The sequence below is a fragment of the Manacus candei genome, unplaced genomic scaffold (assembly GCF_025592945.1).
Source record: "Manacus candei isolate 608988 ecotype Guabito, Panama unplaced genomic scaffold, ASM2559294v1 h1tg000018l, whole genome shotgun sequence".
Lineage (NCBI taxonomy): Eukaryota > Metazoa > Chordata > Aves > Passeriformes > Pipridae > Manacus > Manacus candei.
In genome coordinates, this window is record NW_026138066.1 from 11,887,304 (window position 1) to 11,905,046 (window position 17,743).

The 17,743-nt window shown below is 38.5% G+C and overlaps 1 protein-coding gene and 1 long non-coding RNA gene across 2 annotated transcripts; one reads left to right on the top strand and one right to left on the bottom strand.

Moving 5' to 3' along the window:
* Positions 1-272: 272 nt before the first annotated feature.
* Positions 273-16,510, bottom strand: DRAM1 (DNA damage regulated autophagy modulator 1). Its single transcript, XM_051784731.1, has 7 exons — positions 16,052-16,510; positions 9,918-9,985; positions 8,571-8,713; positions 4,740-4,917; positions 3,672-3,730; positions 2,652-2,744; positions 273-925 (listed from the first exon to the last, which is right to left on the bottom strand). The coding sequence occupies exons 1-7, from the start codon at positions 16,180-16,182 to the stop codon at positions 878-880; spliced, it is 720 nt and encodes a 239-aa protein (XP_051640691.1). The 5' UTR covers positions 16,183-16,510; the 3' UTR covers positions 273-877.
* On the top strand, positions 5,092-15,282 carry LOC127469889 (uncharacterized). Its single transcript, XR_007904108.1, has 3 exons — positions 5,092-8,114; positions 9,683-9,851; positions 10,763-15,282. It is a non-coding gene; the product is annotated as an uncharacterized LOC127469889 (long non-coding RNA).
* Positions 16,511-17,743: the final 1,233 nt, after the last annotated feature.

A 17,743-nucleotide genomic window follows, 5' to 3' on the forward strand; every position in this document is an offset into this window, starting at 1 on the left:
GTTTTATATATATAATACTCATACACATAGGAGCAAACACCTGAAAACTACTTGTTTTCCATTCATTTCCAAAGACTTTTTTGGAGACCTTCTTCGTTCCATCATTGTAGGTTAAAACACAGGCTGGAAATTTCTGCTTTGTGTTAACCAAATTGCAGTAAGATTTCTCTTTACTATGGCATGCATAAATGTAAATTTACTTTCTATTCCCACTTTAGTTTTAAGTTTCCTATGGCCAGCAGTGCATAAAAGGGAAAAAGGGGTAAATGATCAGAAAACACCTTTTCAAGCAATATAGTTTAAACTTCTCCTAGCATTTGTATTTGTATACAATGCCCAGTATCAGAAACATGTAGCATAGTGTTACCACCTACTAACTTTAAATTTCTGGTCTTGAAACAAAGATGCCCAATTCTGCTCTCAACATCTTCCATAGCCCTTGGAACTTGACAGAGTAGGAATTCAGCCTTAGTGATTTCCATTGCCTTTAGACTTTCCTAACTGTTTGCAAAATGTACTTTCTCCAGTTTAAAAGTAATGTTACTAATTAGACTACAGCAAATTATAAAGTATGGATATGTCCAAAAGGGAAAATCTGAGGAGATCAAGTCCTTGAATGACTTTGCAGTGCTTCTAGGGATTGCTTCTATTACAGTATTTTTAATATAACAAACCGTATAAAAATTACAAAATATTACAAAAAGGCAGCAGGAACATTGCTGTTTTTAAAGTCTTTTAGTGGATGCTGTTATGGATGTTGCAGAGTTAATGGCATGGGTTCTTAATACAATTTATCAATCCCTGTCCCTCTGCAACATTTTCTATGAGTAAAAAGAAACCTAGAATATTCATAGATATAAAATATTTTTACTTTTCACTACCAGGAGTCTTCATGTATTTCTGTTGATATCCTCAAAGAAAATCTCTAAAAAAAATAAAACAAGATCAGCTTAAGATAAATTAATTTTACAGTTCTGCAATCTAACCTACAAGGAGATAAAACAAAAGAAAAAAGTGTTTAAGTGAAATACATCCCATAGGAAATTTTTTTAAAAAAGGGGATGATTTTTCTTAATTTTTCTTATATTTCTTAATTCCATCATTTTCTCCTATTTATTATGTTCACAATATTTATATATAGTTAAACTCTGAATGTTTAACACCATGATCAGAAGTAAAATTATCAACTAAAACTTGCTGATAGGTATTCTGAGGACTACAGCATTGTCCTGTTAATATCCATCTCCAAGGGAAGAGTCTGACCTTTGATAAAAGAGATGCCATCATATATGCAGGCATCAGAGTGATGCAATAAACATCTCCCCACAAAATGGAGCATTAAATGATGCATGCATTTCTGAATAGTACTTCATAATTCTGTCACTTTTAGAAGGCAATTATATACCTTTAAGATAATGTGTTGTGTAATTTTGAACAAGTACTTTTTTAAAAAAAATGAAGTGCTTTTTTCTGCTGAACCTGGGGGATTTTATTATTATTTAATAAGGAAAAGCCCTACAGCCATGGTCTATTCAGTACTAAGTCAAAACTAAACAGACATAGAAATGTTTGCTGTTGGTTAGTAAAATATGTGTCAACTCTGAATCCTTGGTTGCAAATTGATTTCTGTACAAAGCTGTGTACATATTATATAGAGGTATTAACTACTTCCATGCTGAAGTGAAGAAGGAAGTGAATTAATGACAAAGTTTTACATGATCTGATGCCAAACTTTGGTTTTACACTGGAGGACATAGAGGGTTCTCATTATTTTTCCACCCTTCCCACCTCCACAAATTCTGCATATGGTTTCCAGCAATTTATCACAGTATCAATTTGTTCTCATATTCTACACTTATGCACATACTTACTAGGATCTAGTTTTCAACTTTCTGGGACTTGTGTGAGGTAGTGCTATAAATGAAAGACCTACACATGGGGTATGAGACCTACAGTGATTACGAGTGAGTCAGTTCATCTTTGTGACTGTGGTATAAAGCAGCAGTTCTCAGTAAGCAACAAGAGCTGGTGAGGCAAAGCTTGGGAAAGTAAGTTCAAGGCATGACTTTCACAAGTCATATAAAAGTGGGTTTTTTAACTAATCTAGTATTTTCTCTTCCTTAAATTCAGGCTTGAAGCATCACCAGATCCAGCTACCCAAACCACAATGTCTTTATGTCAAAAATTTTTTAAAAAATTGATTTTTTTTTTGACTGTGAGGGAATGTCAAGCAAAATGTGTAATATCTAAAAAGAAAGGAAACATCTATTGTTGAAATGCACTGGATTATTATATAAAACCCCTCAGGTAGAAAGAAATGCAGTTTTAGTTGCATCATTTATTTTTTTATTACATCAACTTCAGAGAGCCTCTTTCTCAAAAAGATTGGTAAATAAGTAGAATATATTAATTTACTGAATAATTGTCCACACCAGACACCTAATTAACTATTAAACTGAATTTTATGTTTTAAAAATGAGGGGAAAAATACTCATTACATAGACAGAAATCATTTTTGACATTGGTAAAATTTGTTTTTGTATAGCTTTGGTGTATCTGTCTGACATAAAGAATGGTAATTTTCAATTGCATTTGTTATACAATTCATAGCACTTAGTCACTAAATAATGCTAAAATATGTAGATACCAACCTGAAAATCTCTAATGAATGTTAAAAAGAAGAAGATAAAACCAAAGGCCACCGTCCATTCACAGATTGCACTCATAAAATGATAAGTGTAATCCTGATGGAATGAGACATAAAACAAATTTTCAAATAAAACAGCTAAACAGAATACATATGGAATGCTATAGACATTTCCTTCTGTAAATTCAATATAAGATTTATGAGTCATCATTTTAATGTCCTGTTGTATAAAAGTCAATTCAGATTTTGTTTTTACAGAATGGTAAGTGCATCTCAAGTGAAAAAAAAAAAAAAACAAAACAAACCTCAAGGTATTACTAAGATTGTCTAACTTGTAAAGACTTATCTCACGGCTGCCTTGCCACTGTTTGGTTGAAATACGTCTGCCAAGTTTGCTTTTATGAAGCTTATCAAGTAGGATACACTCTCTGCATTATTTTACCTGTTTTTTAATACTTCATTGTGGCAAAATTTGTCCAAAAATAAAAATTACTTTTCATAGTTATCATTCTGAGAACACTGAAATCAACTAAAATAACTAATATTGACTTAAGTATGCTTCAGGTCAGACCCCAAATATTTATGGCAATAATAAAGACTGTTTAATAAAGAATGGTAAAAAAGCTGAGAAAACCAATGTTGTAAAAAAGCCTCAGAAACTTCAGAATCAAATTGGTCCATTCAAGTTTCATGTGTAAAGTTCAGTTTCAAGAAACTGAGGAAGTAGAACAACTAATTTCCAGAATATCTTTTTTTTTTCTTTTTTACAGTGGGAAAGTTTCAAATGCTTGGTTAAAATGAAAATCTAACTCTCTAAAGACTGAACCATCCGTTGCAAGTTCCCTTACCCAAGCCACATACACTTTCCTAATGAAAAGTAACCAGCATTGCACTAATCTGTTCATGATAATGCACTATTTAAAGTCTCTAAAATGTTTCTAGGGCTAGACACTTTTAGATAAATATAACAGCATTCCCAGAATAATATGATAGAGGGTGAGTTGGCTACCTAATAAGATTTTACCTTTTCACCTGGAGTCCAATCAATTTTTGTCATGGAAACCTGAGAAGCGAACACAATCACTGGGAAAAACAGTGTAAAGGAAAACCATAAAATTTTAGTGAGTAATAGTGAAAATGTTTGCTTACAAAAAAAACACCCCATCTTCCCCTTCCATAAAACAGCAGAACCTGAACAACCAGAATATCAAAACAAGATATTAAGAAAACAAGTAAATGAAACACATTATTACAAGATAACTGGTAGCAGCAATCAAAACACATTTCTGTTGGTTCTTTCAAAATATAGGTGGTAAGGAGAGACACTCCAAAACTTAGATTATATTTGTGATCAAGAACTGTGGGAGCATAGTCCTTCATTGTTGGAAGGGGAACTATGTTGGTTTCCACTGGTCCACAATAGGTGCTTGATATATTTGTACAACTTCCTCTCAGGAACTGGGAGCATCTTTAAAAACACTTTCCCACCTGCTGAAACCAAAACCAGGCTATATCTGGCTGACTGATGTGATGAATCTGCTGTGACCAGTTTTCAACTGGCAGATCACCCAAAGCCAATGAAATTGGCTTTTTAGGATTTAGGATGGCCCTAAATTTCAGCATGCCATGGGAAAAGCCAGTAAGTGTGTTGAGTGTGTCTTTAGGGGAGGCAACTAATGAAGACTAGCACCAACCAACATGATCAAAATCACCTGCTTAGGCTTGAAGGAAATCTTGCCACTTGTATTTTATACATCTCTGTGTTTGGTTCATTGTAGAAGCAGTGCCTCCCTTTTGCAGGCCTTTCTCCCTTCTCTCCTTCAAATGAAGCTTTATTAGTGTATGATCCTGTGAAGAACACTGGGGCATTGGTTTGAAATATACCACTGAAATAAGAGATAAAGCTTTTTAGAAGACCCTAAACCTCATCTTTTTGCTATTAATGGTGTCTCAACATGCTATATTATATGCATTAAAGAGCCCTAAGCAAAGAGTGTAACTTCATTTTCATCCTTTATCAACAATGTTTTAACTTAAAAGGAAAGTCATGAACGCATAAAGGGAAAACTGTGGGATACACCATAAAGGATACTGGGAATGAAAGCAATGCATGATATTGCAGATATAGCCATCCTTATGTGACACACAAAGTAAGAGTTCCATCGTGGACAGGACTTGTAAGAGATTATAGACTGAAGTGTAATGTATACAACACCCGAGCCAAATGCCACCAAAGCTCCTACGTCATGGACACTGGGAACAGCCAGCTCCTGGAAAAAGAATCAGCATAATGGTTAGCTGCTACTGTCTGAGTAGTGGTAGGAATCAATGAGGCGTGAGGAGACAGAAACCACATTGTGTTGGGCACACACAAGGAATGGGAAACAGTCCCTTTTCCAAACAGGGAAGACGAAAGAAAATAGAAAAAGAGTAGCTCAGAGAAGTAAATAACCGTGTCCAAAGCCACTGGGTCAGTCCTTTCCCATGTTCATGTAAAAGTTCGGATCAGTTTTAGTTCTGTTCAACAGTTGCTCTAATACCAATTAATGTTTCACAAACAGGAACTGGCTTGTGTTTTTCTAGAAAGGTTCTTATACTTACTTCTTCCCCATACCCTGACAGATTTTAACCCCATATAGAAATTCTAATCTGCATTTGTGTGGCCAAACTCTAATGGTAAAATTTCAAGGGAGCTGTTCTAAATAGTGACTCCTATAGCTCCACCCCCCACCCTCCAGTGGCCAACCACAAGGCTCCAAGAAATAAGTCAGGAGAAAATTAGTTATATATAAAAAAAACCACTATATGTGGCCTATATTTTTGTAATATCCTGCCTATGGAAAATTCTCTCCTTTATAACAAAAACAAGTAGAATATCCAGTAGCAAAGGAGATTAAGATTCCAGAGAAATTACTGTATTCTAAATGTTTCAAAAACTTTTACAAAACCAAAGATATGGCACATTGGAATCCAATATCAGTCAGGTAAGTCATGCTTAAAGCTCCTTTCTGTCACCAGAGCATAACCAAACAGGCACTATGAACCTATGAACTGACCTACTACAGATCTGTTGATTCATGAACACGTATCTATCCCCTTTCATTACATATCTTAACATCTTTCCTGCCTGGAGGCCACTGTTTTCTTTGTCTTGTAATGGTCTCTCAAATTCTTTTTCCCCAGGCTTTTCTTTATACTCATTCCCTTCTATCTCTCTGTTATGTATTAAGTTCTACCAGAATTTAAAGCATGTTCCTCACATAGGTATTTAAGTGGTAGCTCATCTATACTATTCTTCTCCTCTGCCCAATTTTTGCCTCCCATAAATACAGGAATGGCAGGATTTGGTATGGAAAGCATTTAACAAGCATTGCATTTAGCCCTATACACAATACAGAGAGCTTTGTTAACATGGCTGTCGTGACTGCTCCTCTCAAACTGCCACAGTTTCCTTTAAAAAGACCATCACGCCCAGTCCCTACAGAAGCTGAGACCTGTTGCTACATGTGGTACAGTAAGCCTCCTCAGTTTTCCAGGCAAAGGCAGGAAGATCACTCTTTAATCATGTGTAATGTTTAACAAGCAAAATCAGAGCTCCTACGACCTGGGATTTCACTTTGCCTTGTTCATTAAGGACTACAGGGTTTTGCCTTCCACATCCAATTATCTTCTTAAAGCTAACCCTCCACTGTCTTTCATTCCTGTATTTCAAGCATTGTGTTATTTAAAACAGAGAACAAACATTCACAACCATTACTTATTTTCTCAGAAAATCATTTGCTTTTAAGGGACACATTCTCAGTGTTTTGTCCCACCTTGTTCTTCACTTTTATTAAGTGTTCAGACACCAATACCATTAAACCTCCATTCTACCTACCCTGTCTCACCTTGAAGCAAAAAGGGTGAAAAAAATTTCCTTACAATTAATTATGCCACTTAAAAGACTCACCACAAGTGGCACTAGATTGAGTAAATAAAAGCAAACCTTAAATATTTCAAGTATAATTTCACACTGAAGCCTTTTTAGCAGACTAGGTATTTTGCTCTGGAGAAAGAGAAAATGAACTGATGCCCAGTAGTGTCAATCAGCTCTACTACAGTACTCAGGTATGGTGTGAACTCACCTGCTGGGGGAAAACGAGTGTTAAGAAACTAACAGGTAGTGCACATGAACATAAATTTCCTGCATGACACAATGATTAGAGGGACTAGACTGAATACTAAAGAAATAACTTCTAATTCCAGCTTTGCTTTGATCTCCTGACCCGAAACAATCACCTTGAGGAAATCTCACATTCTCTTCATGTCTCAGTTATTCTACTAAATGCCTAAATGGGGATAGGAATGTACTGTTCACTGGTTGTACACTATACAGTTAAAGGACTCAAGACTTGCAAGCCACCATTTGCAGCTTCCTGGGCAAGTAAGCATGCTCAAAAATCAGCTAGGGAGATGCTTAGCGAGATTAGATCCTTACTGTGTTCTGAACCCTTTCTACAAACTGCACTTAGCAAGGAAAGCAAGGCCAAAGCAGAAAAAAATAGAAATTAGGTAAGGAAGGAGTTTAAAACTGGCAATGAGAGAAAACAGAGATGAGATAACTATCAAGGGACCCCTTTGGGAACATTAGCATGAAAGTTTCTGCTTCCCTGACTGTCACAATTATTTTGCATTCTTTAATTTGTCTTTTTCTTATTGCAGCTGAGTCTGTTTTCTATTTCAGTCAAGCAACACTGTTCCCCATCATCTAACTTTTTTTTGTGTCACATATAAATCTTATCAATAAGAGTACAGATTTTTAAAAGTAAAACAGTGTGCCTAGAATTGACTGCAGTGCCTGTGGTGTTTGCAATCCACACATACTGCCTGGATATAAGGCAGTAAAGGTAAGGTTCCTTATCCTAAAAAGGGTAAGGTATCAGTCTAAGGCAGCGTTTTTGTCTGAAAATACCATGTCCATTACATGTAAAACTGTACTGGCTGCTGAAGCCCTGACAATCTTTATTTTAAATTCCTCTGTATCTTGTCAGGTCACTGTATGACCACACCAGTATTTACCAAACTGTTCCAAGGTAGGCCATCCTTTAAAAGAAATAATATAGCTGTTTCCACAGATTTAAAGGCAGTGTCTCAAACTACCTGCCAATTAGATTTTACTTGATTCTAAGCTGAAGCTTTCAGTGCAATTCTCCTAATACTTCTTTGTGTCAGAATCTACCCTATTACACACTTCCTCACTAGAACAGGTGAAATTAATAATCTGTTTCAGTATTTTTTGTCTCTATTGAATTTTCTTTCAGACACTGAGGAGTGGATTTTGATTTTTAATGAGATGTCAAATTCTTTCTGGCAAAGTAAGCAGTAATTCTACATGTCTCTATAAATAAAGACTTAATATGTTGTTATGCCATCTCCCACAGACTCAAAACAACAGGCTGATATTGTGCTCAATGTTCTCACCTGTCAGGTAAGTCTAGTTTATTCTATAGAAAGTTCTGCTAGTGAGTGTGCCATCATTCAGGCAAAAATGCAGGTGCATTTGTTAGTCTGACTTATTTTGCCCTCCCTAACTGGAAGCAAACTAAACTTTGAATAGCAAAGCTTTTCACAGTCCAATTCTCATAGTAAAAAATTTACAGCAAAAGCATCCATATTAAGTTGTTTTATAGTACAGACCTTTTACAAGACAAACACACAGAAAACCCCTTACTGACATAACTGCACAAGCAAAAAATCTAGTATATGGGGAGAAAACAAATCTGTCTCTTTAAAGCTACTGAATAAAACCAAGAGCAAGAAAGGCATTCCTACTTCATTTTCCAATTATCCACCTTGGGACAGTGTTAATCACTCTTACCTATTTGAAATTTTAACTTGTAAAACTACTTTAGTTTCATTTATTATATGAAATTTATGGTCATACCTGAAAAGTTGCAACTATGCCCATTCCAGTACAGCCCATCAATCCAATACATAATGAAAACATGTTGCACGAAGACCTAACAAAGCGCGATGACTCATTTTGCTTCTCTATTAATAAATACCTGATGTACATTGTAATTACACCTGAAAAAAAACCAACCAAAAATACATATTTTGTTCAATGATCATGTATTGCTTACATTTAAACATCTTTTCCTGTAACAAATGAGCATGCAGAATGAAATTATAAGCATAATACAGTAACTAATATTGCTTTTAAATCTACTGGGATGAAGAAAAAAAGTCGTGAATTTCAGATATATTACTTTTAGATAAAACTTTAACATTATCTTAGTCTTAACATCACACATTATTGCTATCTAGAAATAACTGTACATCACTTCAAGAAAAACACCAATTTGAATTCCATTCTCGTGAGTGTTTTAGGCAGAGACATTGCCATTCTGCATTAGGAACAGATGTCACAGGGAGATGAACTATAAGCTGGAAGTGGGAGGTTTTATTCTGCTCTGATACACAGTCTTTTATGAGAACTACATCTCCTTATAATGGATGGTCTGTAGAATCAATTCATTTTTGCAGTCCTACATATGTGACCCCAATATGCAGTTCACTCCTGACAAACACCTGTACTGGATAAGAAAATCGTGGTTCATCAGGAAATAATAAGCTGTAGACTGAATTCCACAGTTCCATACAACACAGAACATAGTTTTAGTCTATCTACAGTTGGAAAAATACATCAGGTAGCTTTGCCCAGGCACTGATAGGTTACATGAAAGATGTCAAGATAGTGTGATTGAATGAGGCTCTTACAGAAGGTAAAATATGTGATTTTTACTTTGCCTTAAGGCCATGGTAGACTACACAGCTATCGATCCTCCATCCCCTAGAAGTGAATAGAAAACGCCACACTTCCTGATTCCCATCAGTCATTTTGTAGAGGAGTAGGCATGTTGTGGAGAAAACCAGGTGTTGCTTCAACACAATTCTTCCCTTTGCTGCAGCATATTAGAAACTAAAGTGTCCCCATATCAGAGAGAGAGTTTTTGCACAGTAATTATACCATCTTTCTTCCTCTTTTATTTCCAGCCGTGTTGACTACTTTGCACTGATGAGGTGCTCTTAAGAGACATAAGTGCCTCTAAGCCTGCGCTAACTGATCCTAAGGACCTGGCCCTCTGGCTATTACTTACATCTATCTGACACTACCATTTGACTGTGGAGTAGTTTTTCTGCAGAATACTGAATGGACTGCAATGTAAGCAGACGGCTTTTGCTAATTCTCATTTCTTCATTCTGGTCAAACCAAGTACTTTATACATACCTAAAAGAGCTGAAATATTAATCATAAAACCAAAGACACCGCTTTCTGGAGGTTTTGTTCCAGTGTCACTAAAGCAGGAAGAGAAAGAAATTAAGAGTTAATTGAGATCTGTGAAACATAAATAAGATGTACACATGAAATCCAAGAAAAATATAACTTGTGTGAACTGCTGTTTTGGGGATAGGGCATTTAAACATTTCTGCTGAACATGCAGCCTCCATTTGTAGTAGTGTATTTTTCTTTTCATAAAGTAAGTGTATTTTGAGAGCATACTATTTGAACTGTATTTCTTCCTTTTCTGTATTCAACATGCAGAGATGTGACAGAGCAATACTTTGTTCATGAATGACATGATTACATAAATGATATTTTAGAAATGGCATTTCTTTTATCCACTGAATTAACACTGTGATAGAGTAAAACATATCTAATGGCATCTCACATCTTAAGATGTGAGAGAATTTGCCTTAATTTCCTCATTGTCTTAAAAGGATCTTACCCCATGAGAGTAATTGTGTTCCAATGCCCAGGAATGTTCCTAGGAGGGGTTTAATTTGCTAATGTAGATGCAGCTTAAGAGTAGTCTACACCCAAGGTGTTGTAAGTCTCTTCTGCTGAAGCAATTCACCCTTACAGTGGATAATTAGGAATTCACTGGGATAAAAAGAGGGAGCATGAGTGTGAGCATATCTACAGAATTTATATACATATGTATGTGCATAGATATATATATATATGAAAAACACCACATATACAAAATATTTGTTGTGTAGAAAATGGAACACCTTGATCACAGAATCCTTTTCTCTCTTTTCCCTACATATGTGCAAACACCCACCCCAAAGAATGTCCTTTCTTCACAAGATGAACATACCCCTGGGAGTATGTGGGCTCAAGTTCCCTCAAGCAGGACTCTTCTATAGAGGGTGAGTGCTCTGTTGAAGGAACAATACTGTGATGCTGTCAGCTCTTTACACTATTTTTCTTGTCAAATGTCTATTTTTTCTTGTCCTACATACAATCAGTTGATATCTATTTGATCAGGCTCTGTCGGTCAAGCCAATGGAAAACATCTGGTTCTTAAACCTCTACATAATTTGGGTGTGAGCTGAGTTTTCAGTTACTGGGCAGCACCAGGAGGCACAACTGTGTGTGTGTAAACAGAGGCACCCAATGAACTCTACTGTCAGAAATGTAAACATGTAAGGGATTCAGTTAATGTCAAAGTTTATTGGAAACTGAGCAAAGATTCTGAGACTTAACTGTTCTCCAAGGGTGGGAGTGTCAACCTGCTGGAGGGTAGGAAGGCTCTGCAAAGGGATCTGGACAGGCTGGATTGATGGGCTGAGGCCAATTGTATGAGGTTCAATTAGACCAAGCACTGGGTCCTGCGCTGTGGCCACAACAACCCCATGCAGTGCTACAGGCTGGGGGAAGAGCAGCTGGAAAACTGCTGAGCGGAAAAGGATCTGGGGCTGTTGGTGAACAGCAGCTGAAAATGAGCCAGCAGTGTGCCCAGGTGGCCAAGAAAGCCAATGGCATCCTGGCCCATATCAGAAATATCTCTATTTCTGATACAGATAAGCAGGACAAGGGAAAGGGATTCTCCCCCTCTACTCAGCACTGGTGAGGCCACACCTCAAGTGCTGTGTCCAGTTCTGGGCCCTTCACTACCAGCGACAGGACAAGAAGATATAGACTTAAGATGCACCAGGGGAGGTTTAGGTTGCACATTAGGAGGAAAGGGTGATAGACACTGGAATGGACTGTCCAGGGAGGTGATGGAGTCCCACCATCCTGGGAGGTGTTTAAGGAAAGCCTGGGTGTGGCACCTCATGCCATGGTCTAATTGATATGGTGGTGTTTGGTCCTAGGTTGGACTTGATGATCTCAGAGATCTTTTCCAACCTAACTGATTCTATGATTCTGTGTATGATGGGACAAGTAGGTACTAGCTAGATGTGGGGGGTTTATGTGATTCAAGAAGATGAATATTCTTCTTTCCAACAGTGAGGCTGGATTAGGTTTCAGTGCTAAGCTTCTGAATCTACCGCTGAGTGCAGCCAAAATGACAGCTGCTCAGGTGCTCTCAACATCCAAAAGAGAAAGCAATCTCTACTTAAGCAATCATTCTTAAAGATTTTGACAATTTCGTTAAGTTCAAGACAGAAGAGTATGACTATCTCAAAAGACTTGATTTTCTTTAGAAATTAATATTTGCTCTCAAACCCCTTCTATGTACAGAAAGATTTGTGTAATCAGTTGCTAAGATGATTTACCAACAACAGGAGGAAGTTTAGGATAAAGGAAGGATCCTTTTCTCTGAAAAACTGATGCAAAAAATCGAGAAAATTAAAACATTTGTTTTTACTAGATTGGTTCTTGTTGTAATGCTTTCTGAAGACTTGTTTCAGCTTGTACTTTGTACTAGTGTTGTTCCTCTTTGACAGTGGAATTGATGAAAACAGTAAACTAACTCTTTTTTGTTTGTTTGTTTGACACATCTGAAAATCATTTTAATCCATGTTTCACTTAGCCCATTTTTTAACCTTCAACTTCACATCTTTGCCTTGTGTTTCTGGAGTGTTTTCATTAATATGACAAAGGACTCCATTTAAAAAGTCAGCCACTTGTGACAATCTTCAAGGACTTTTTCAAATCAGAAACCGCTCTGTGGTAAGTACAGGACTGTAATCACTTCAAAGCTTTTGAAGGACTTTAGGTGAGAAGAGAATGGAACTGGCACATGCATAGAAAGCCATGTGAAGTTCTTGGAACACACCATAAGAGCAATCCAAATAACCTAAAATTGCACTGGTCTCCATTTTTTAATTAAAGCTTTTTGCAAGCTAGAGCTTTATAGGTGAATTTTGCTATTGTTGATTTTTAAACTTAATAGACCTACACTTTCAAGAAATTTCATACCAAGAATACTATATTACATTTACAATCTATTTACAAAGTACTGCACTGGACTTTTAAGGACACAATCTTTTTAATGTCATATTTTCCACTGAAAAATCCCTGAAGCTAAATGAAGACTTAGGTTCATTTTCATTTTGCTTCTGGTCTGTTGCTATGGAAAAAAAAATATTAGAAAAAAAAGTATGGGTAACAGTCCCTTTCTTATTATGAAAAAGACAAAAAGCAAATGGCATATTTGAAACAAAAATGTGCTCACTTATTTGGAGTGGTGCATAGGTGAGCTCTGCCACCACTGAAAAGATGAGGAATCCTCTACTTGTGTCACCATCTCATGCAATAGAATTCTAAAACCAAACAATATTCTGAAGAGTGGAAAGACAAGAAGGTGGAGGAGACAAGTAATAAATATTTTAGGGCCAAAAGACTCATCGTCATCTAATTACTACATAGCCATCATAAACTATTTCTCTCCAAACTTTAAGTCCCAAATTTTTAAAATAGGAAAATTCTATTCTCCCTACAGGGATTCTTGTTGATCCAGAGGTACACCTGATAGCAAATACCTTTAGGAAAATTCCCTTTATGCTTTCACTGAGAATTCAAACCATGAAACAGCCACCCCAGCACATCCAAATTAGTTTGGATTTTGAGTATATTAGCAAAAGAACTAGTTTGGCCATCTGTAACAAATGTGGATAGAGCCTTCCCAAATCTTCATTCGCGAAGCCTAGCCATGACATTGACATGACAGTTTGGCCATAACTTAATTTTAGGACTCAGCTGCCAGAAAACACAAAATCATGTTCATTTTATCTACTCAGAAATGTATTGACTTTACTTGATGAAGCATTAGCACAGTTTCAATGACAAATTCAGGTGTGGTCTCTCACTGTGACAGCTGTTACATGGTAAACAAATAAAATTAATAAGTTACCTCAAGGCATACACAGGGTACTTGAGGAACATATGTAAGAATTACAGAAATGTTGAACTAAAGTTTGTCCATATTCTTCTCCTTTGTGTAACTGGAATTTTCCCATACGAGCTCTATTTAATTTTTAAAGCTCATTTTAAGATATTGCACAACTTATATGTTGCAACATTCTTCCTCTTTTTTATGATTCTAATCTTTACTAAATCACATTCTTAATCACATGATTCAGATTCTTAGGCTAAAGCAATGACCTGCAAAATAAAATATGAACTATGGTATGACTATTGGCCTAAGTACTTAAAAGGAAATATCGTATCACTGCCAAATGCACCTTCTACAAAGATCTTATGCTCACACCATGTGCCTTTAGAATTATTACAGATTCTTCAACAATAGCCAATGTATATCTTTAATCCAAATGTGGTGTTAAATGGATGTAAAATAAAAAAGACTTTTAAAAAACTTTACTAGTAAATGCAGAGGGCCTGAAATGTGACTGGCTATCACTGATGCAGCCTCTCAAGTCTTTGCTTTGTTTGGGTTCTTTTAGGGTACACTGGCATATATTGTGATTCCGTAGTAAAGCATAAGAATGATTTTTTTTCTGTGATCTATTCCATTAGATTGATGTAACTATGGCAGCTGCAATACAGTTATCAGAGTTATAGAGCTATGACTTAAAGGTTTGGTCTATCTCTTTAAAAAGAAGGACACAATTAAGATACTTGGGCTGTCAAAAATTAACTGAAAACAATTATACAGAAAAAAACACATCCTGTTTACTCATATGTTTTATTCTATGACATGGCTTAACATAAGAAACGTAATTTTGCCAAATTTCTCACTACAGGACCTCAAAATCCTTCTGAGTACAAACCATATACTGAGAATGAACAGTTATATCAAATGGGTTTTTTTTCCTTGGTTAATGATAGATAAATTACACTTACCAGAAGCGCTTTTGTGTCAGTAAAACTGTGTATGTAATCAAGGACGAGCCTTGATTACAAGGTATTTGTTCAAGTACAAGAACGAGGCTTTCCAAGAGCTGAGCCCAAATTTGTGCAGATAATCTTAAAAAGTTTTGCTAACATAAGCATGTGGCCCAAGTTTCTTTGGCTCAATTTGAATGAAGCTCAGCTTTCTTGTGGGCTGTGGTGTCATTTGCACTTGCCTATGATGACAAACCCTAATTTTCAATCAAATTTGCTTGTATGTGCCAATCAGGTTAGCAGTCTTCTGAAATTATGAATGTCCGTGAAGTCTTTCAAGGAATTAGGTCTAGATGTATCTTGAAAGATGTATTTTAAAATCTTGTTTAGATCTTCTGTATATCAGAAACACTCTTGGATATCTGGCTAAGCTTTAATCTATTAAGAGATAAAATCTAGCTATTTCATTGTTTATATTTAAATGTTAACATAAATCACAAGCAATGATTTATACAGAACTGCACTTAAGTGACTAAGGTTTTAGAAAAGAGATGCCAGCCACCTCTTGGGAAGTCTTTTACACTCATTGGTCCTGTGCTGAAATTTTAAATACACGTGTTTGTGGGGATGCACATACTGGAAAAACCATCATAGGGTTTCAAGTCATCATCTGGTGCACTTTGGCCCAGTTCTGGAGTTATAGAAACAAAGCTACATTTCCACCACTTGATTGTAAAGTTTTGCTATGATCAGACCTTCAGGACACTTTGGCTCCAGTAGAAAACTGTTTCAGGTCCTTTCCACTGCATCTGCCAGCGTTTGGGTCCTGCGGCTCTTGGAGAGGCCCGGGCGCTGGAGGTGTGATGGGTGCCGGGAGGGCATAGCGTGCGCCCCCATCACGGGGAGGCCCTGCCACCACTGCCTCTCCTCCTCTGGGGATCCCACACCCGACTGGGAACCCCTCGGAACCGCCGCCTGTGTGTCACACACACACACGCACACACACGCATACACACACACACACACACACACACACGCACACACACGCACACACACACACACACGCACACACACGCACACACACACACACACGCACACACACACACAGACGCACACACGCATACACACACACACACATGCATACACACACACATGCATACACACACACACGCACACACACGCACACACACACACACACACACGCACACACACACACGCACACACACACACAGACGCACACACACACACACGCACACACACGCACACACACACACACACACACGCACACACACACACGCAGCTCCCCCTGCTCCTCGGGCGCTCCCACCGCGCTCCCGCCTCACCTGATGTAGGGGACGAGGGGCTCGACGTGCCCCTCCAGCACGGCGATCGCATAGGAGATGATGAAGGCGGCCGAGGACCAGCTGACGAGCAAAGCGGGGACGAAAGCCACGCCGGGCATGCAGCACAGCATCGCCGGCGACTGCCCTGCCCGGGGCACGAGCGGCGGGGCGGCAGCGCCCGGACGGGCTCCGTGGCGGCGCCCCGAAGTCACGGACCGTGACCGAGGACCTGGGGGACGCACACACGAGCACTCATACGTGTCTTTTCCCGCCAGGCAGGGGCGCTGCCGCCTCCAGCGGCCCCGGGGATCCCCCGCCGCCCGACGACTTCCCTTCACTTTCGGTTCTCCTCAGCGGTGCCCCCGGGGCAGCGCCCGCCCCGCCCGCGGGCGGCCCCGAGGGCGGCGGGGGCCGGGGACCGCAGTGGGGCCCTTCGCCTTTCACCCCTGCCCACACCTGGAAGCAGCGCTTCGGAGAGTTTCTGACCTCAGAAATCCTCCCCACAGCCCCGGCTCCGGCGGCTGCCGCCTCTCGGGGCCTCTCACACCCCGTCGGGGCAGGGAGCGGGCGGTGCGGTGCTGCCGGGCGGTGCTCGGCGGAGGCTGCGGGACACGCCGGCTTGTGCCTTCTTTAAAGGGCTAAAAGAGCGGTCCAATGTGCGCGTTTATCGACTCTTCGCCTTTTGCCGGCCGAGGGGCGGCAGGTCCTCACCGGGGCGCGGAACGGGAGGTGCAAACCTGTTCAGAAACTCCGGGGTCTGGAGGTCCCATTGTGGAGCCCTGCATGGTACACACCTCATCCGCCTGGGACTGTCATTTCAAACACATAATGTAGCCTTGATTTGCAAATCTTCCGTGAGATTCACTTTTTCACATACTTAGAGGGAAACCATAGTTTAATTCAAAAGCACGTCATGTTCAGCATTTTTGCTTTGGCTTAACCCGAAGCCATGGACAACCTGTCAAGTTTGTTTATGTTTCCTTTGACTATTCATAGTTATCTGCCTTCCAAACTAACATGTAAACGCAAGGTCACCATTCCGCAACAAAGACGTACATGTGCACACTCTGCTTCTCTGCCTGAAAATGTACTGGGAATCTTGCTTTAGGTACGCATCCCCTGTGGTGGATGCAAATAAGGTGAGTACTTGGCAGGCCTTTGAAGGTATTAGGAAGGGAGATAGAAATTTAATAAAAGGACTTGCTTGGAACAGTATATCTTGGTGGAAGTACAGAAAAGTAATAAAACAAATTATTGTACCACTAAGACTGGAGGTACTCTCCACACTATGCCTTTTGGCAGTAGCATCATGTTGCTCGTATTCTTTACATACAACTTGAGTGTAATAATTCACTGATACTTCATATTTACAGTTGATTACTTAAAAAAAGGTCAACCCCTTTTCATATTGGCTAATACTTCTGTACTACTCAGAAAGAGAGTATTTTATATATAGCAAAAGAAAGAGTTTGGGCAAAAAAATCAACATCAAACCACAAAATCATACTTAATATTTCTATAGCTAGTCTGTCTTCTAGTAATTTTGAGTGACAGAAATTTCTAGCTGAAAGAACAGGTTTACTTCTTTTTAAGTTAGAGGTGCAAAAATAATTGAATTAAACTAATATTTGAGATGTCTTAATATATGCTGGTTTAAAAATTCTTCTTTAATTATGCCTCAGTATCAGGTAT